The sequence below is a fragment of the Symphodus melops genome (assembly GCF_947650265.1).
Source record: "Symphodus melops genome assembly, chromosome: 8".
NCBI classification, from domain to species: domain Eukaryota; kingdom Metazoa; phylum Chordata; class Actinopteri; order Labriformes; family Labridae; genus Symphodus; species Symphodus melops.
Window position 1 is genome coordinate 8680011 of NC_136698.1, and position 21342 is coordinate 8701352.

Consider the following 21342-nt stretch of genomic DNA (forward strand, 5'->3'; position numbering starts at 1 on the left):
TGATAAAGCTGTAATACACTGTTTTAGCTGAAGATTGGACTTGGTGCATTATACTGTACATGCAGTAGTGTTCATGGTGGTAGATAACGGTGCATGTTATCTGAACATGGGAATAAGTCACCACCTGGCCAGGAGACATTAATCATTAAAAGGACGGATGACGCAACACCTGAAGTCAGCTAGGGAACTAGAGCAGCTGGTGGATATCAGACCTGGATCAGGAGCACATGACTCATATTTAAAATCAGCACTCATACAAAGAAATATGAAGAGACGAAAACAGTTCAGAGGGGCAAGAAGTAACTCCAAGCTATGAAACAGGTAGTGGATCATGGCTAGTGGCTCTTTGTCAGGATGACAGTGTCCCAGTTTCAGCTACTCAAACATGAAGATGTGTTCCCTCTCTTTGTCATTTTTGGTAATTAACTATGTTTGGAGGTTCAAACTTTCAGGCACATAAACAATGGATGTAATGATTCCTCCTGTGGTTAGGGGAATCACTCAAAAATGAACCAGCTGATTAATTCATTATAAACATGTTTGTTCCAAGCTAAGATGAGGTAAGTTGACAGACCACCATACAGTATTACATAATATTAGACAGAGAAAATAATCACAATGACACAGAAGGGATGTACTGTCATTTTTTGTTTACCTTTATCATAAGTTATACGTCTCTTGTATGAGCAAACTGAATGACTCATGATGGTTAAGAAACACCACCTACTGTTGTGGGTTATTATGACAGCATACAGTTTCTCACCAGAGAGCTTTGTTAAGTTGAGCTTTCAACTAAGTCTTCTTGATGAGTTCATTTCTCAGAGAAAGGTTTTTTTGGAAATGTAGAGACAAAAGTAAATGTTACTTATTTTGTGAAGCTGTTAACAGAAATGTTCAAAGTAATTTAGCAGACGATGCCTTCTTGGTCAAATAAAATAACACAATAAAAGGGCATTTTATTTCTAACCACCTCTGTACTGACACATCAGTGTGGAGGTCACAGTTGATCAGTGGAGCCCTCTAGTGACTCAAACTATGCTGAAGTTTCCAAAGTTGAAAGACAGACTTAAAATTAAAGTATCTTTATGAGCTCAGTTTATTCAAAAATGTTTATGATAATACAGGATAAAACTTTTCCTTTACTCTAATCAAGCATCGAGGTCGATAGGAAGATAATGTACATGGCTACTTAAATTAAAGCTATGTTGTTTTTATCACGTTTCCATTTATAGAAAGTCAGCAGATTGAATTGAAGGAGCAGAAACAATGAACAACATGACAACTACCGTGTTTGGTTGAAAATAAGCATCATCATCATTGTGTGTGTAAATTACAACAAATGATTTTTATTGAAGTCGGTTACTGAAACTCTACATTGAGGAGGAGCAGTGCTCCAAGTAAAACCAGAAATACAAGATTTACATAGCAAATACACACTCATATACACATTCACTTCCTGTACCAGATCCTCATCTTCTTCTCACGCTTGATTTTCTTCTGCAGCTGTAAAGTTCCGTACAGAAGAGCCTCTGCGGTGGGGGGACAACCTGAGGACAGGTGCGGAAAAAACTGTTTCAATATACAGAGTGTGTAAACACTAATCTGATATTTCTGCTATATACATTCAAATGTATTATGCTGCTAACTGTAAATGAGTCTTACCACACATATACCACCATACCTTAACTAGAGTCACTTTTTATATTCTTCTTCTTGTTTTTAGCTGTGTACACTTTAAGGTGAAGCCAAGTAATCTCGTTGTACAATTTGTATAATGACAACAAAGGCATTCTATTGTATTCAGAGTCATGGCAGTACAGAGGTCAACAAAACATAGACAATTGATGACTGTCCTGTACAGTGTAGAAGTGTCTGTGCTTTCGTCCAAGACAAAATATCAAAGATTTATCCCCTTCACTTATGTTAATACTTCAGTTTCTCCACATTATCCAGACTAATTGCCAACATAGGCACTTAGTTTGAGCTGTAGGACTCCATCTAAACAGCCAAAAGTATGTGAACACCTCAGCAGTCTCTCAAGGAGACCGGCTGTCTCAGACTCAAACTGTTAAAAGACCCACATACTTTTGACCTGACAGCGTTTGAATCATCCATTATTTTAAATAAGGCATTTCTTATAGCAGATGTAAGACATTTGTGAATTGCCTCTTTTTCCATATCGCAGAGGGAAGTTTACCTGGAACATAAATGTCCACCGGTACGATCCGGTCGCAGCCCCTGACAACAGCGTACGAGTAGTGATAGTATCCTCCTCCATTGGCACAACTGGAAGAAGAAAATGATGAAGATACTCGTGGTTAAAAAGTATAATATAAATTCAGAACATCGCTTTGAATCCATAGAGTAAGAAACAGACAACTTTCTAAACTGCACAGTGTCAGCAGAATAAGACACACAGGGATTACACTCATACTCATTTGAACTTTCAGTCACAGATTTGTGATGTGTAAAATGTAAGGAAAATCTTTTGGCTGCTAAGGATATTAAGTGAGAGAGGGGAAAAGCAAAAATACACAAAATCACATTAATTCTTATGAAACCTGGTAGAGGTAAGTGTCAGATAAGCTGTGAAGAATTCATGAATGCAGGACAGATGACATTGTTAGTAACCTGATTATATCTGCTGGAGTTGACTCACCTGCCCATAGAGATGACGTATCTGGGCTCAGGCATCTGGTCGTACACCTGTTGGAGAGAAAACGCAGTTCAGCCTATCTTATATAATGTCTGACTAACAAAGACTCTTCTGCTGGAGGGAGGCTTTGTGCCAATCTACCAATCCAATGCCAGACTGGTCTTAATCCTGCCTGCGTTTAAACAGCTATACTGTTCTCAGCACTTCTATCCTGCACACAGAAGTGTTTGAGCGCGAGCACTCTCAACTGTTTAACCAGCCTAAACAGGGTGTTCAATCTTTTTTTTCCTTCACCTGCACAACTTACAACAGTTACTATGTTGTAAAATATCAAATGGTGTCAGTAGCTGCCATAACATCAAACTCGTTTTCTACCTTGCGTAGAGCCGGAGCCATCTTATTGGTCAATGTTCCTGCCACTATCATGACATCAGACTGTCGGGGACTTGCTCTGAACACCACTCCGAAACGGTCCATGTCGTAACGAGGGGCCGCCATGTGCATCATCTCCACCGCACAGCATGCCAAGCCAAAGGTCATAGGCCACAGAGAGCTCTGAGGGGAAGCAGACAAGCATGAGTCAAGACAACACCCAGACAATAATACACAAAAACATCAAGAAAACACAAAATCACTCTCGTCAACACTTAAAAAGCACATACATGGCCATATGAACAATTTAGCTACACTGACTCATTCAGTGTTTGGCATGTTATGAAAGTCTCAAAAATATCCTTGTTGCTATATATGAGCTGCGTTTGCAAGTAAAGCCATAGAAATTCTCTTTTTTTTTAATGAACGTCTCTCTGGATTATTTTGTCAGCAAAAATGAACAAATATATTTCAGACTGCTGACATCTACTCTTCATCGCTACTCAATTCAATATTACTCACGTGCTGCTGCATTTGATAGCAACATCAAACAATGCACACTGAGCAAAAGTTTCAGACGCGTGTCAAGCTCAGAAAGGGGATGTGGCAAAACGGCGAACAACAAAATTGAACCATTCCCAAAGAGTGGATTTTATTTTCATGTTTGAAAACTACAATCAATATTGCAATTATCTTAGACAAATTAAGAAGTAGCGTACCTTAAAAGGGAATAAGCAGAGACTAAAACCTGTTATCTACTCACCCTGCGTGCCCAGTTCACTAAGTCATCCAGCTTAGTGATAACATACTCCCCCTTGCTGCTGGCTACAGCTGCTGGTTTGGCTGCTGCCACCGCTGTGCTCTTCTCTCTGACTGGAACCAGACTGAAACAGTCGGATGGATTAGACATTAGAGCTCACTTTGTCTCTGTTCTTTATTCGGATACATGCACTTAACTCTAGTGTACGTGGTACTCAAGTGACTTCAGTGCTGCTGTTAAACTTACCTTGTGGTATTCTCAATTTTTGCAGTGCTGTGCAAAGTCTTGTGCTGGACAGCAAACGCTGATAAAGACCTTCAGGAGGTAGATCAGGTCAGGGGAGAACATATCAGCACAAAAATGCAACAAGAAAATGATACAAACTTAGTAGACTGACTGACCCAAAAGGTAAAGGGAAAGTTAATCTAGGAGTATTTCATTATAAACTCATAGTCAGTTGGAGGTCAATATGGTAAAAGTGTAGTGTGAAATGTCGCTACGTTAAGATCTCATCCATGGTTGACAGTTTTTAAGGTTTTTATGTGGGAAGGTTTGAATTTTTTTTTTTTTTTAGCTTCCTAAACTAAGCAAATCCTGAAAGGATTAACGTGGCTGTTCTTTCCAAACAGCACACAGAATGAAGGCTCCTGTTGCCAAAAGAGAGTCCACAGACTGCCAGGCACTGTTTGAGTGAACATTGTTTCAGCTTGATTTTGTAATTTCAAACATTTCATACTTAAAAAGATAACATTACAATGACAGAAAAAAACCTATAGATTAGAGATGAGGTTTGTTGGACAGCATGCACTGTATATTGTTTTTTCAAATTTTAGAAATTCGTGTTGGATGCAGATAATATATGTATATTTTGGACTATTTCTCCCGCATTTTCTGCCCACCAAGGTTGAATTCATCGTAACCTCTCTACTCCTGTAACAAATGGGGAAGGGGTGATATGCACAGAGTGAGCTCTCAAAATACAGAGTTTGATTCCAATTAGTTTAGTTTCATAACAAGGAAAAGGATTTAATTGTTGTTGTTTTTTACCTTGTTGAGAAGCAGCCAAACATGGCCAGACGGGGTGCTGCAAAATAAAAGCATTAAATAAGTGTATGATGTATTGTATTTTAAAAGACAATTTCAGGGGCTTTCTGAAATGGTCTGTACAATCAAAGACCAGGAGTGACAATAAAAACACAAAAATACACGGTGATTGTGATGAACACATATGCCACCCTGGGACAGTAAAGCAGTATTTACATAATAGTGTTGTTAGGCTCACTAACATAAACGTAAACTGTGCTGGCCATATTTAATGAATACATAAACTGACTGGTTGAACATTGTTAATAGTAGATGGAGCCACTTACTGGGGCCGACATGAACATAACATATAACTCTAACACTGTCTTTTAAAAGTCTACATATGCTGTAGTATTTGTACGATGGTGTTATGCTTCACCTCGACTGCTGCTACAATTAAAAAACATTTAGAAGTGCAGTTCACGATATCAAAATGTGAGCTAACCTGGTTAGCCACCATGCTAACAAGGTCAGTGTGCACATTCACTTAAAGTCATTAAAACGAGTTCATACGCAGTCGACCAACGAAGTGGAGATTTTTACAGGCGTGACTCGACAAATATCCACAGGACACAAGTACAGAAACATTGTACGTCTTAATAATAGCGTATAATTTTATACCAAAACATCACCTACCAGCCAACGCCGCCATCTTTGAGATTTTAGTTACGTCAGACAGCTTCCTGTGCAGGTAAAAGCGCGTGCTGCAGGGGGCGCTGCAGTTTCGTTTTTAAATTAATCAAAGGAGGTCAAATTGTTTTCTGTAGGTTTATTTAACCATGTTTGAACAACGTTTACTGTCGTTTGTGTTAGTGGATAACATTACATTTATTTGTGAAGACTATTCATCTAAAATGTTCTTTTTGCTGTTGGGAACGATTTTCTCTTGTTCCAAGCCTTTTTCATACTGCCAATGAAATCCTTGTAGTGAAATACTGAAGCCAGTATTTTTCTGTTACTTTCACAGTTATTAAATACAGAAATCAGTCAGCTATGGTTGAATGTAACTTTAAGTACTTTTAATATATATCTTTTTACATGCTCATAAATTTACATTTACTTTATTAGATATATGGAGATGTTTCAATCTCTGAAGTTAAGGTGTAGAACAGTTTTTTTTAAATTTATTTATTTATTTTTGTTTTTACATAAAACAGTGCACCAACACAGTCAAAACGATAACAGATTTTTTTTTTGAACCCTTGAGTTTAGACCTGACCTACAGAAGTGTTTTGTTGTTTTTCTGTGTTTTTGCCATTTTGTATTACTCTTGACACCTGTGTGCACATCTTACCAAAATAAAGTTGATTGGTTTGGAGTATGTATACAGTATAGGCTTGATTGAAATAGCCTCTCAATATGTTGATTGTATTGAATAAAAACTTTGTGTTAAGGAAAACCCAATTCTAATTCAAGTTTCATTCGTGCACACTGTCAGAATTGATAGAAACATGTTTAGGTCTTGGATCTTCAGTTGGAGGAACCAAACCTTTTCTCAGATGAAACTGGATAAAGCATGTAAATTATAGGATTACAGGCTAAAAATATAGTGTTTTTTTTACATGGTGAATACCGTAAATCAAATCCATTGCCTTTAATTAAAATAATGTGGATATCGCTTTTATCTACCCTTTGACTAAGTTGTCAAAAGGAAAGGAGTGCAGCCTGATTTAGCCCTCTCTTTTGGTATCTGCCTCCTCTTGCACCACAAAATGAACAAGCCTCAAAAAGCAGCAGCAGTCAAGGACGAGTGCAGGGCGGAGATGAAGAGCAGCCAGAGAACATGGAGAGCGTGCTATCACATAATGACAGCCCCAGCGCTGGAAACACACACTGTTGTTTCTCCAGGAATAGCTCCTCAGTTTGATTCTGAAAACTAGCAATAAAAAGAAAAGAAAGTTGATTTTTACAAACAGCTTTTATTTTGTCTTCATCATGTACAAACTTTGTTGAAATAATAATACAGTTCTACAACTAAAGCTGCTTGTGGTGTTTTAAGGTCAAACCAAATTCAGCAACATATAACAGAGCGTTTTAAGTACTTTAGAGTTCCAAACATTAAATATAGGCACTGGAATAGCTTAAAAGGACAAATGTTTTAAGACCACAGCATTGTTCAAAGTCTGTCTCTGCCACAAGCATTGAAAGAGCTCTTTTGTTCCAGATAATAAGCATGAATCCACATAAAAAAGGTCCTGTATAGGAGGGGCAGAAATACAAGTTAAGCTGTCACAGATTTTAGAGGTTATAGTGGCAGCGTGTGTCGCTGTGCTGAACAGCAGACCACAGGAATGGCCTATTTTTAGAAAGATCTCCTCCTCTCCGAAGAAGAAAAGCTGGGTTCGTCTCCTCACTGAGAGTCCAGGATGTCTGTGGGGATGTCTGGTTTGCCACTTGGACTTTGTGATGCCTCCCGTGACCAGGAAGAGGTGGTGACCTGGTTATAAAGGATGTCCTGAGAGCCAAGAAGGGGTTCTTTGAGATTCAGGTTGTAGATGAGGAACAGATTGAGAGCAACCATGGCGAGGAGTGGGAAGAAGGTCAGGCCGGACCCGAAACCACGCCAAGAGCTGCACAGATTCAGGCTGACCCAGTAAACAAGCCTGCAGAGAGATAAAACAACAAATACAAAAAAACAGGAAATTACACAAAGCTCAAACGTCACTGACACAACTCCCTGATAGTAAACCAGTCTCACTTCAGCAGGGATTTAAAGATACTGGCCAGTAATGGCACCAACAGTTAAATTAGCATTAACACTAGAATCTCTCCCATCAAGTAAAAGTTTAGCCTCTAAAGATTTCACTTCGCAAAAGTGCTGCAACCATGTGCTGTGATCTATTACGTTGATTATGTTGTTAACACTGGTGCACAACCATATCAGTAGAATGTTGCTTGTAGGTCTTGACAATAAATAAAGCAAATATCTTAAAGGGAACCTGTAGCTATGGACACAGTCAGATTGAGACCTAGTTGGATAAGCAGCACAGAAACAGGATCCATTAACAGCCTGAATTCTTAGCTAGCTAAAAACAGTCAAATTTCAACCTGCAGGTTAAAAAGCGAGTTGAGGTTTCACGTTTTTTTGTACAATACAGATTAAACAATCAAGATACACGACCACAGATAATAACACAGTCATGCTAGCACTTTTCCCATAGTAGGTTCTCTTTGTTTAAAACAATAACATGAGGTTGATAGCGACAGGCTTTCACAGCAAACCTGGCAAAAACAACAACGTGTATTTTAAAAAGAAAGTTAAACTATTAGCCTGATTCATCATGAAGTTTTTGTGGTTAATCCAATTGGCAGATCTTGGTATAGACAAACTAAAATTCTCGTCTTTGAGTGGAATAAACTACGATATGGATGCTGCTCCAACAAACTGAGCTGGTAGGAGAGTGAAATGAAGTTGGCTTCATGTTGACTTCTCTGTGATAACACACTGCCAAATGTTCTGCTTAGCTTTGTTAATGACAGTGGTTGTGTTCATTTTTAGCCACACTGGCAGTACGTCCATCTTTCAGTCCAACTCTTGGGTCTATACTAAAATAACACAATTAATGATGGCTACATTATCTTTTTGACTTCAAGGACCCATTATGTTAGCGACAGCATATGTTTCATTTTGTGGTCTGGAATGAATAAACAGCAAATAGATGGATTGAAATGACATTTGGCAGCCATATGGGCATCTGGCCAGAAAGCATGTAATACCTTAACGTTGTAATAATAAAAGCAAAGTAATGAATGAGCATAATAAAGGCTGCTAGGGATCGATAAGCATTTTAATACTGATAATGATTCTGACCGTCATTATTATCATGCTTGTGTGTTTATGTTAGTATTTAGCTCAATAGATCAAAGTAGAATGCTGATTCTGAGTCTAATGATTGGGCTCTTTGAATTGTGGAGTTTGGAAAAAAAAAAGTTTGGAATTGTCATCTGGATAGGCACAATATATGTTAAGTCAAATGAAGTGCAATATTGTGTTTGGAAGGGTGAAGTAATGCGTAATGCCAGTTTTTTTTTTTTTTTTTTTAAAGTGAATAGATTTGATCTGTGTATTCCTTTCATAAAGAAACCTCATTAAATATTAGCCTCACCTTCCTAAAACAAACATGGCAACCAGTACTGGCACCAACTTCAGCTGGTCTTGAGGCAGTAAAGTGGCCATGACGACAAGGTTGAGGATGTAGAGAAGTAACTGCTCCATGGACGCCTTGACAAACAGCTGCTGCACTGCCCGTCGTCTGGGAATTGAACCTGTTAGATCAAAGGAAGCTGTGCAGAACTGGCACATTGCACCCATGATCATCGCTGTGAGTGAAAAAAGAGCAATATGTTCATTAGCATCTTGATCGATGACCATTCATCAAACAATCCTTTTTCAACTCTTCCAGCTGCACTTGGTCTCATCTGATGGCCTTCTCTGTTTATCTTCATTTGGATTCTGCCAACAGAATGGCCTCCATGCAAATTCTCCTCAACTGCATTCAGTCAACAAAAAGGCAAGAGGGAAATGGTCTTGTCAGGTTTATGAATATTTATTTGATTTGTTTGAATTGATGCAGAGAGTAAACAATGCTGATTTTATGTGAATTAAATAAAAAAGGAATTAATGCAGCTTGTGTTTTCTTTTTTGAGAATAGTGGTAAATAAGGTTTATTTTTTCTATTTCACTAAATCCATATATGGACAGCACTTGTTTGAAGAGCGGAAAACTGTGGTCTCTAAAACCTTTTACAATGTCAGATAGACATTGAAGTGGAAAAAAACAGGGAACGAGTCAGTTTGGATTTTTATGCCACCTGCCCTCTATTTCTCTCGTTGGTCGCCCAGGTTGGGAAGTGATTTGAATATTCTAAAACAATTAGGCCACAGCCTGGGAGATGAGAGACCCAGCCAGCCTCTTATTGCAGTTTCCATTTAAAGCTATGTACTGCAGAGGGAAATTATGCTTCTCTCTTCAGAGGCCTGCTGCACAAAGGTTTGAAGCGTATAAAATTAAAGGGGACAGGGGACATTGAAACATTCCTAGACAAGGCGGCCAGACAAACCAAATCCTATCTTAATCTTAATCTTTCATTTGTGGTGTTTACACAGTTGTTGTTTTTAACATTGGTGTACGGTTGTTTACCGAGTAGGATGGGGACAGCCGCCACCACACAGCAGCACAAGGTGAAGACGATGCGGCTCGGTGTGTCAGGATAGTCAGGTGGTTTAATGGGGACGTAGAAATAGAGTGCATAGAGGATCCCTGATGCACAAAGCAGAGATGCCAGGACTGAGAGGAAAGCGGGAACTCGGCCGGTCTGACAGCACCGACATTGGCAGCAGCGGCAGCAGCATCGTCCCCGATCTGAAGCCTCCTCTGTGACCTCACATGTCTCTCCCCGCCCGTCTGGGCACCACACAGTCAGCTCTACGCTCTCTGGCGGGGGGCCTATCAGAGGTCGACCCTCATCCACAGTCGAATCCAGATTGGTGGATTCCGGACTCCATCTCGGTGTGTCTGTGCCATTAGGAATGTCTCCTTGAGAGGCAGGGGTTGGAAAGCTGATGAGGTTTTCCGTGGTTGTATCCAAATCGTGTGATGTGATGATGGGACTGGAAAGAGTTTGATCCAGCTCCCCCTCCTCCTTCTGATCTGCACGTGGCTCCTCAGGGAGGTTGTTTCTGGGCTGCTGGTGGCAGGGAGCAGAGCCTGTTCAAATCACACCACATTTTAATACAGAAACTAAAACCAGTAACTGAAAGCAATAACCTACAAACTCTCCCTAATCAGTTATTCCTCTCACTGCATGTGTGACCCAGGGCAAAGCAAAGATCTGGGCTTCATACCCCAGTGAAGAGGTAGGTACCATCGCTCAATAGACCTGTTAGGCGGCAAAGACACTGCTGCAAGGACGCCGATTTCCTGAAGCCTCTAAGGACCTGGAAGTGAAGTTTATAAAGATATGAGATATAGCTGGTGTCCTATTGGTTAGTGTGAATGCCCCATGTGCAGAGTCTTAGGTATACTCTCTCTCCATGATTTCATACTCGATCCACAGTCCTGTCTCTACAATAAAGGCCTTAAAAGAAAAAAAAATAAATCAGTCCCTCTTTAATCAGTCCTGACTCTAACTAAACTCTGTCTGGTTTGGGTCTGGACCAGACTGCAGTAATAACTCACCCTTTGGAGGATTTGATGCTGGTGGCGGTTCAAGTGAATGCTGGGAGCCGGAGATGGAGTGGGAGGACGAGTGCAACTCCTCCACCGATGACTCGGGACTGTCTGATACCGGCGCCATGGAGATCTGAGTGTCCAGGTCCAGAAAAGGGGAGAAGGAGAGCCTGGTAGGGTCAATGTCCTGGAGCTGGTTGATGATGTCGCTGATGGACTCCTTCATGCTGTCAAGCTCCTTCACATTCTGCCGCTTTGTGGCTTGAACCCCCGAGGTGCTCATAGTCACACTGCCTGAGGAGAGCAGGAAGACGTTCAGACAGAGACTAGAATAGAAGATAAAACCGGGGTCGTAGCCTCCACAGTATCAAAGAAGCCAAACCAGTACACAACTTTAGTATAAAACCAACAGTGATTCATCTTTACTTAAACTAAAATAGAGTCAATAATTCACTTGCTTTTGAACTTCTGGTGGCACTTGTGGCAAAATGCAGAGACCAGCCACATCATCACAAGCCCTGACAGAGCATTTAAGGTTGTTGGGAAGTCTAAGTTGGAGACGTATACGGTGTATTCATTTATGAGTTGCACACATCTTTTGTAACCTTTTCCAAACACTTTGTGAATTCTGTTTCAAAGGTTCGTTACTACCATTCGGGGTAACACATTTTTTTGCTTTTTTACAAGAAAAGCTATAACCCTCCATATAAGGCAAATAAAAACCCTTCAGACCAAAACTTTATTTTTTCTCGGTGTTGAGCGATGTCCAACTGGCTATGCTGTGGTGGAAATAGGGCATATTTGGATTGAAGTAAATAAGTGTTAATGTGAATTCATGTCTGTAGTGGCGCAACTATCACTGTAGACAGGATGTCAGTTTGTTTTCTGCTGCAACATGACAGCCTACAGGTTTGAATTGTTATTATTCATGTCTTTGCTTTGACCCCTTTCAATTAAAGAAGTCTGATGTTTAGGGAATGGGCTTATTCGCAATCTTACCACACAATACCACTCTTATGTCTGTTTGTTGAATATATTAAATTACAGTTATCCACCCTTAGATTAGCTTTGCAAAGCGAGCTTAATTTCTCTTATTTAAGTTCAGAAAATTAAGACCTTTCTCATGTTAATATGACATTTAGGAAGGACAATTACTGCAGTATTCAACATTTAAATGAATACAAGTGGAAGATTTCCTGTATTCCACTTGCTTTAAATGTTTGACTTGTACTGGTCAATTGAATATTTAACAAAAATAGAACTATCGAATGGAAAATGTCCAAGCAAAGTATGAACTTTATTAAGTACAAATATAACTTTAGTACTTCCCCTTTAAACTGCATGTATGATACATATTTGACTGAACTTTAACGCAGTATGCAATTAAACAAGCTTCTCCCAGGAAATCTTGTGCGTCTTATTTTTTTAGTCAGAGACTTTGATTAACATCTGCTCTTAGAATTGTAACATTTTATCCTTAATGTTTTGTTGTACATCCAACGATTGCGCAGAGTCGGCACACTTCCACAATCGACTGCGAGGATCTTTCTCTAAACAGTTGTGGACTTTACCATGTATAGAGCGCAATTACCGGAGGCGTCGCGCTCTTTTTTTTTTAAGGTCGGCGGGGAATAAATCTTAGTGGTTATCAGAGCTGGCGTGGATGTGGAAACGCGCGTAGGGGGGCAATGTACTTTTCTCCTACTCCTGAGCAACTCTATCAGACAAAAGTGTATTAAAATTCCTCATCCACAAGTTTGGTGTGGATTGGAATAGTTCGGGGGCTGCAGGAAATACCTAATTTATTGATAGAGAGATCAAACGACGCAAAAAATGCGCTCGAGTCCGCGTTAAAACTGTGCGTAAAGGAGACACAAGTCATTCTGAAAAAGCTGCCCTGAAACCTTATATTTTGTTGCCATTCAGCAGGAATCACATCAGTTAGCAGATTGATTTTAGAGAAAATGTGATTTTATTTAAATTCAACACAAGTAATTATATGAAAAACATGCCTCGTGTAAATGGACTTACTTTGGTCGAAGCACTTCCAGACTATTTGGTAAGTTCACTCTTTTCGCAGTTAAAAAAAAAAAATCCCTTCTCCGCCGTTCTTCCCTCCCCCTCCGTTTGCTTTTGTCTTCCAGGGATCCTGAACTTCTGAATCAAATTTCAAGACGGACAAAATACTAGGCTTTTTTCTCCGCCCACACAGGAGTGCTTTTTCCCCCTTCCTGGGTACCATGTCAAACACCATATGGAGCAAATAAAGCAGGAGGAGGAGGAGGAGAAGGAGGCACTTTCTCTCAGTTTACCTTCACATTCAACGTTAACAACTTAGAGTTTATCTAAACAGGACAGCAAACATTTACACTTAAACTAAACCTCATCACTAATACTTAGACACAGGATGACAGCCTGGACTACTGTGTAATGACTGGACTGTATTTAAAGGATATCTTCAGTTATATCAAAACACTCATTTATAGATCAAAGCGTTTTAATGTACTTTAACATGTTTATTTCTCAACTGATAAAATTAAAAGTTATGTAAAAACGAATATTCTAATTGAACGCGTATTTCAAAATCAACCAATGCAGCGTTTGGGATGTTTTAATTGTGCTTAATTTATTTTTAAAAAGATTCCCACATCAAACTTTTTAAGTTTTTAGATATTCATTAATCAGTTCACACTATCTTACATGAACTGTTAAAAGATTAGGCCATTCATGAAGTATACTTTCTTAGTTTAATTGTTTTCATGTCTTTATTTTCTGGATTCACTTCAGAACTTTTCATCCATTGAATATCACTTTAAGTTGATTTTGATAAGTTGTCTATCATTTTCAGTCCCTATCTTTGTATAATATACCTACAGTATTTGCTTTAATTCCCACCCTTTTTGCAATCTTTTCCATGACAATATAATTCTTTCAAAAAGAAGAGATGAAAGGTGATCCCTCCCATGTTTCTTCTTTTTTCCATCCGTTTTTCTATCACACTGGTGGCTCTTTCCTGTTGCACAGGAAGTGATGACTTTTATTTTTTCAGCCGCAGGAACTTTTTCTTTTGGAAATAAAAAAAGAAAAAACAGCGTTTGGCACGCAACTCCAAACAAACTCTACTGAAAACTGAAGTGATGTCCTAATGATCACACTGAAAAGAACACCATCAATTAGATCCGAAATCAATTCACTCTTAACATTTCTTGTCTTTTTAAAGAAATATGATGCATCTCTGATATGTTCACACTTTATTAAAATTTATTATTCATTATATTCAGAAAATAAATGAAAAAGCTCTTTGTTTTCCCGTAATTTGTGGGATCATTTTATTGCATTAAAAAAAACGTACTACAAATATACAGATTGGCTAATGATTAGCTATGTAATCAATAATTTAAAATTTAAGGAATATAAACAACGCATGGTGAGTTTGGTTTGGTATATTTACACATCAACTGGCTTTTATTGCCCTTTGGAATGAGTCTCAGAAAAACTGGGTTTCAGTGACGAACGACCAGCAGCATGTTTGGAATACCGATCTGCTGTCTTCAAGTCATCAGGGAGGACGAGCAGGTCAGTCTTCAGGTCCGCTAATTCAAACTGGATTCTGCTTTTAGCCAAAGCATAAATGAAGCCAACATTAGCTGTGAAAGTCACAAAGAATTCAAAGTGGGGGGGGGGGGGTTGGCTGGAGGATCCTGTTAGTCTTCTGACAGCAGCCTGTGGAAGTGATCCTTCCTCTTCTTCAGCACCTCCCGAAAATCCTCCTGAAAAAACACAGCAAGAGATTTTCAGACAGAATGGTGAAACTAGGCTGAGAGTGTTCTCCATAGACCTCTGTGGAGCCAAAGCCGAAGACTCGATGTTCAGGGCTCATCGACATGTTGTTTTCCGTTTCTACACATTTCACATCAGCTGAGTGTCTGTTAAAATAATGAGTCTATCGGCTGCATTGATCACAATGTGAGAATTTAAGTGGTTCATGAAAATCAGACATTACAGTGACACAGTTCTACTCATCAGCACAGCAGACAATTCCTCCTGATACTTACGTATCATTTTAGGGGAAAATAAATTCAACATAGACCTGTTTTAATCTCTGATTTACTAATTAGTAAACAGGGTTATTAGTTTGGTTACTTTCACTACAAGATGTTTTTTTTCCATATTCAACTGCTGATTATTGTATCAAACAGGCGATAATAATTTGTCCATGGAGTATAACTCAGCATTACACACACTTATATGGACCACATAAAAAAACATGAAGTCATTATAGAGGCTGACAGAAATAAAGACATACAGCTGCAGACAGTTTCTCCATAGAGGGGATGAGCTTCTGAAGTTCTCTGTCCTCAGACTCTCCGGACCAGCTCTTGATGGGAATCGTGTTCATCACCTGAAAAATCAAAAACATTTTTTTTTACCCCTCATGTCACAGAAAAGGTCTAACACTTTCAGAAGTTATCAAAAGTCAATTCTGATTTTTTTTTCTTCGAGAGTTTCATTTCTGTAAATAAAGACGACAAAGTGATTCTATTAACAACCAGATCTTTACCTCTAAAGCCCTGAATGTCTCATTGCCTGTCTTCTGACTATTACAAATAAGATGACAGAGTCACCTATTGAACTGGACTGAAGGTAAGCTTTGAACACTTCCTGCTTATTTTCCCCCCTCAAGTGAAGTCGAGTTGACACGATAATCTACAATTTGGCTCCATTTTATGGAGTTTGTCTTTTATAAAAAAAGCACTGTAATGTATGCATGCTGTAAAAGTCTGAAAAATCTTTGGTTTATGTCTTTTCCAATGGGTTTACTGAAAATAAGACTTCAGGCATATCAACATCCAGGTCTGTGTTATCTAAATAAATCACAGCTCCATGATGCTTACATGGTACGGGTACGTGTGCGGGGCGTTGTCCAGAACAACCGTCTTGGAGAGGTCCCTCCCCAGCACGCTGAGATCTTTGATGTAGTGACCGAGAACACAGACACAGTCCTCCTGATACAGACGATGTCTGACAAGGATATCATCAACATGTTACAAATACTTACACAACTGTTCAAATCAACATGTTACAAATACTTACACAACTGTTCAAACCAACATGTAAGAGTGGTGACAGAACTACATTAACCTTCATATTTAAGTCAAACTTGTATATTTAGGCAACTGTCAGATTAACCCCTCGCACCATGACATGACGAGATCCAAACTGACCAATGAATGGTACAATCACAAACAGACTGTTCGACACAGAATCTAAAGCGGTAAACATGGCGGTCAGGGACCAGCAGCAGCAGCAGGTGAAGACTCAGTGAACGAGTCTGACAAACGAAGAGTTCATTAAACACATCTCAAACTTAACCTACCGAAACAGTTTCCTCTGCGGGTCCAGGATGTTCAGCGTTTTCTCCGCGTATTCCTTCTTTGCACACGTGTAAACAAACAGCTGCAACAGAAAACTAATTAGCAGCTGGGACCACAAACTAGAACTCCAGCACCAGATGCTGTAACTGTGGAGCAGATAGAGACGTACCTCATAGATTTTAGACATGGCCTGAAGAAACTCTTTGACGTGCGGCCGTAGGATCATGTACACCTGGCGATCACAGAGCGGACAGAAGAAAACATAAACAAGTGAAGATAGTTTTATTTGAAGCCCTTTTTTGAAGAAATGTCAAATGTGTGGTTCATTTGAATGTCTCTTTTTTTGTTTCACTATCCTTCTAGATTCTGGAAATGTTTTGTTTATTTTTTGTGATTTCTCAACATTGAGATGAGATTTCTTCACATCTGCTGCTCCCTGTCATCAAACACTGTAGAGGACAGACATTCGCAATCAACTCTTCTATCAACCTTTTACTCTCTTCACCTCCCATGGTCATGTGATCAGCGAGTGGTTACCTTGTACTGGTGGTCCTGGAAAGCTGTGTAGAAGGTATACTCTGCCCCCTCGATCTCATTCAGCGAGCTGAACATCAGCGTCTCCTCCTTCAGAGACACACATTAACGTTACTCGCCCCCCAAAAAAGCTAAACACGAGTTACCACAGTTAACTCTGAGACATTAGCCTCAGCCACAAGCTGAACTAAACACTCCCGTCTCACAGTGTCCAGAGTAACAGTCTAATTCATTTTGTGTGTGTTTCAACTCTGAGTAGCTCTGAGTCCAGAACTGTTTGTAGCAGAAACATAAGGCTTGTATTGTTGCTGGAAGCACAGCGCATCAATTAAGCACAGAAGAAATTATTATTTTTTTTTTTTTAAAAACAAAAAAAAAAAAAAACAACAAACATCTGGTTTATTTTCAGAATAACTCCGTTTTGAGATTTGAGTGATTCCTTTGTCTCTGCTCTCCAGCTGTGCTCTCTCCGTGCTGCACACAGAACGCAGACTGAACGGACTGGAGCCGGCACATGATGCACACTGGTATCTGGTGGAAGTTCTGGGTCATACAACCTTCAAGACAGACGAGTTCAGTTCTAGCCAAAGTGAACTGTAGAGGATTTAACTCACCAGGTCAACCACCAGAGTGGCCTCTGGAGTGCTCCTGGTTTTTGGAGGAATGTCTCGGAGTTGTGGTCGGGAATGTTGAGACTGCAGAGGTACATTTTTTATGAAGTTAAAGCTGGAAGAGAAAGAAACAGGACTGTTATATTCTGAGAAAAAAAAAAAATCACAGACAAAGAAGAGGTGACATGAAACAGTAAAGTGATATCAGTGTATCTGTCAGAACAAATGTTATGTCTCTAAATCAGACTTCAGTTTTCAGACAGCACCACAGATTCTTCACAGAGATGAAACATTACAGGGATGCCCCTGTGTACTGCTGCCTTTGCTTGAGTTCTCGTCTCATGTCTGACTAAGTGAGATCATATCCTGCCTTTTTACCAGGAGCAGCTTATTCAAACAAGTAAAACATGTTACCATCAGATTAAAGTACACAGAGCTTGATGCCAGAAAAGGGGCTTAACACGTACGGATTAAAGACATCGTCGTCTTCCTCTCCAGCCAGAAGGTCTATGGAGCCAAAGCCAAAGACTCCTTGTTCAGGGCTCATCAACACGTTGTTTTCTGTACCTACACATTTCATATCTGGAAAGAAAACGCATTACAAGCTGTAAGCAACACGGATCAACACAGGAGACCTTTTAATCGAAGCGTGTATTCTTTTCCCCTCCATGCAGCCGACGTTAACAGAGATGTGAAATGAGTCTCTCACGCACAAACCCAAACAGAGAGACTTGTTTACTGAAGCTTTTCACAGCATCAATAAAGCTTCTGACTATTTCAAAAGAGAACAGTAAAGACTGGTCCTACTCAGTGTCTCGCACTGAGGCAGCAGGCCTCTTAAATAAAATAGAAACAAACCAGCAGCTCACTGCTCATCACTTGTCGTTCCGTGAGACAGGATGAGATTTTACTACAAGCCCCCAGAGAGAAGCTGGTCGGTTAAACTGTGGTTGGTAAGTGAGATAACTCCACAAGACAATTCTGTCACAACAACATTGAAATATTCTTAAATAGAAGAACTACATGTCTTCCCAAATAAGGGCAAGGCCGCCAACTTACACTGCGTATGTCCCCAGAACACAGAATTGATGAAAATAAATCTAGAAAGATTCCTTCGAGATATTGCAGAACTTGAGGTATTGCCTCCAAACATGTCAGGTCACTTTAAGAACTATATACTGTGTGTCTATATATATATATATATATATATATATATATATATATATATATATATATATATATATATATATATAAAAACAGAATTACAGTTGGGGAGATGTACTCACTCTCTTTGCTGGGTGTGAGGAAACGCACGATGGGCGAGTAGATGTTTCGTGCTGTCGCGTTATGTGGGGTCACAGGGTCAATCTCTGACAGCACACGCTCATGGCGTAGGATCGGCCTGATTGGAGTCTTGAAGGCCAAATCTGTCATGAAGATAAATAAAAAAACAAAATCGCAGGGAGCGATGTAAGGAATCACATCTAGAAGCAGCTTCCTGTGAAAACGTTTAAAATCAGCATGACTGAGTTTCATGTGAAGCTGCAAAAAACAAACAATCAAAAAAAAATCACCTGTTTCTCCATCATCCACAGCCATGGCTCTCTTCCTGAGCCGGCCGCGAGGCAGTGCTCGTCTTTTGAGTGTGGGAACTTCCTCATCTGAATGGTTGGCATCATTTTCCAAGGTGCCTTCATCCTTCACAGGAAAAAGTAAAATCATTTTTAACCATTGGAAGAAATGCCCTCATTTCCTCCAACAGCTGTAATAATCCTCAAACAATACCAACAGAGATTTTCAAAAAAACAACAATAATGCAAAGTGATCCTCTTTTTTGTCAGTCAGCTATGACCAGGCTTTTCTAGATCATTTCAGTGACACAAATCTTTTAATGATAGACAAAAACCCTGATGAGGTGTGAATCTAATCAATGTATGGTTTCTAGATGATATAATAAAAGACCAGACCAGGCTGCTCTGATGTTCCTCTAACTTGTCTTTTGTTAAGCAAATCAATGACGCTCTTCTATTTAATTACAGCTATGGAGCGACAGTATTACTTTCATCAGCAAAATATGTAAACTGGGGACTTGTATCTTACATGCATTGAAATGACTGAAGTGTAAAACATGCATCTAAAACACTAACATGATCATTTAAAGAAGCCACAGCACTTAATCGGTCTAATAGCTGCATGACCACACTGATATAATCAACAGGCACACACACACACACACATATATATATTATTCACATTTTAAAAAAGGTGCTCAACTGTGAAGCACTAACCAGAAAGTGTATTTAATCTTGTTTGGATTATGAAACTGTCTCTGCTGTATATTTAATATATTTGATACTTTAGTTTGTTTGCTCTAATTAACATTAAAGACAAGTAAAGTGCAGCATGCTGCAGTCCTGAGTGTAAACAGTGTGTGCGTGCGTGTGTGTGTCCTGATGACCTACTTTTACCACACACATACACACGCTGTTGTTAAATCCTCCAGCAGACAAACACGTCACAGAGCTGTGTCTGGGCCGTACAGCCCGGGCTCAGCACCACAAAGCAGGGTCCATACTGAGGACTTGAAGTGAATCAGTAACTCTGAATTTCATTTAAAGGATGTAGTGTTGTTAGCCTTTAGCTCACCAGCTTTGGATTTGCATTTTAGGATCAATGCTTTCCACACAATATAAATAGGTAACTTCACGCTACGTTAAACGAGTAGTTTCGGTGAAACAAACGAATCATTTATTTAATTTAGCGGAAAAGTAGTTAAACGTGTTAATAAAGCCCCCCCTGTTGTTCAAGCACTGCCTCAACACTACACAGGAAGCGCTAACACGGCAACTTCCTACTAAACAATATGAACCACTCAGTGAGGTAGCGACACTGATTGTCATTATTATTAACATTTACTGAGATCCTTTACTGAGGAGTAAAGGCTGAACAATAATCGTCGATGGTTTAATGTTACCTTTTTTTGAAGCGGGCTGTCGTCCCCCGGTAGGTGCGCTCTTCTCGGTGTCGCTGTGTTTTTGGACCGTCGGCGGTTGATGCTCCTCGGTGATTCCGAGCAAGAATCAACAGTTTTTTGAGACCTGAGTCTCATTGTTTGTCTTCATATGGTTCTTACAGACATAAATCTAGAAACGGATCCACCGTGATGGAAGTACTCGCTCCGGTATTTCGCTTTTCTTTTCACCGCGACCACCGCCAGGTTGGTTAAACAGAAGAGAGCAGCGTTAAGCTCCGCCCGCCTCGCGTTTTCTCGAATCAGTTGGTGCGTTTAAATCTGCCGGGCTACGATAGGTTCACCACTGCGGGCACGAGGAAGGGGGCGTGGTTGTAGTAAACTCCAGCGTCAACGTGAGACGAGAGTCACGTTGCGTAAAGGCGATGTCTAAATCTTATCATTACAGACACATTTATTGAGAAAGCTTTTCCCTCCGAAAAAATAGTAAATCAACGTGTGTCTTTCATTTTTTTAAAAGTGATATTCAAAAAGAAACATGAAACATATTTTCTATTTTGAAATGCACTATTTGCTAGGTTGATAGTACACAAGTCTACTGATATTCTGATCAAGGTCATGTACATTACACTTCTTAAAAATAAATGTAACTTATACCTGTTATATTTGCAGTCTATGGTTATGACATAATTAAAACTGCAGCATTCTGGGTAAATGCATTAAATACTTGTCTACAACAATAAAAGTCTTCATTGCACAAAACAACAATTTGATCACTTTTCTTTTTTCGATATCACAACACAGTGATGAG

The 21342-nt window shown here is 39.5% G+C and overlaps 3 protein-coding genes across 4 annotated transcripts; all 3 read right to left on the reverse strand.

The window, feature by feature from the left end:
- Positions 1-1078: 1078 nt before the first annotated feature.
- ndufs7 (NADH:ubiquinone oxidoreductase core subunit S7) lies at positions 1079-5582 on the reverse strand. The gene is made up of 8 exons (XM_079351510.1): positions 5508-5582; positions 4836-4872; positions 4035-4103; positions 3792-3912; positions 3032-3211; positions 2660-2706; positions 2198-2286; positions 1079-1547 (listed from the first exon to the last, which is right to left on the reverse strand). The coding sequence occupies exons 1-8, from the start codon at positions 5521-5523 to the stop codon at positions 1450-1452; spliced, it is 657 nt and encodes a 218-aa protein (XP_079207636.1). The 5' UTR covers positions 5524-5582; the 3' UTR covers positions 1079-1449.
- Positions 5583-6774: 1192 nt separating this feature from the next.
- LOC306828437 (uncharacterized protein) lies at positions 6775-13416 on the reverse strand. Of its 2 annotated transcripts, none has more exons than XM_079350918.1 (5): positions 13072-13416; positions 11050-11334; positions 10012-10578; positions 8978-9191; positions 6775-7474 (listed from the first exon to the last, which is right to left on the reverse strand). In XM_079350918.1, the coding sequence occupies exons 2-5, from the start codon at positions 11321-11323 to the stop codon at positions 7222-7224; spliced, it is 1308 nt and encodes a 435-aa protein (XP_079207044.1). In that variant the 5' UTR covers positions 11324-11334; positions 13072-13416; the 3' UTR covers positions 6775-7221. The 2 variants fall into 2 exon arrangements, with proteins under 2 accessions (XP_079207044.1, XP_079207045.1); XM_079350919.1 differs by having other exon boundaries at positions 13068-13416.
- An 860-nt stretch (positions 13417-14276) lies between these two features.
- Positions 14277-20873, reverse strand: ctdspl3 (CTD (carboxy-terminal domain, RNA polymerase II, polypeptide A) small phosphatase like 3). The gene is made up of 11 exons (XM_079349881.1): positions 20535-20873; positions 19135-19258; positions 18847-18987; positions 18028-18142; positions 17564-17675; positions 16953-17039; positions 16585-16647; positions 16418-16497; positions 15936-16062; positions 15347-15442; positions 14277-14810 (listed from the first exon to the last, which is right to left on the reverse strand). The coding sequence occupies exons 1-11, from the start codon at positions 20667-20669 to the stop codon at positions 14745-14747; spliced, it is 1146 nt and encodes a 381-aa protein (XP_079206007.1). The 5' UTR covers positions 20670-20873; the 3' UTR covers positions 14277-14744.
- Between the last annotated feature and the right edge of the window lie 469 nt (positions 20874-21342).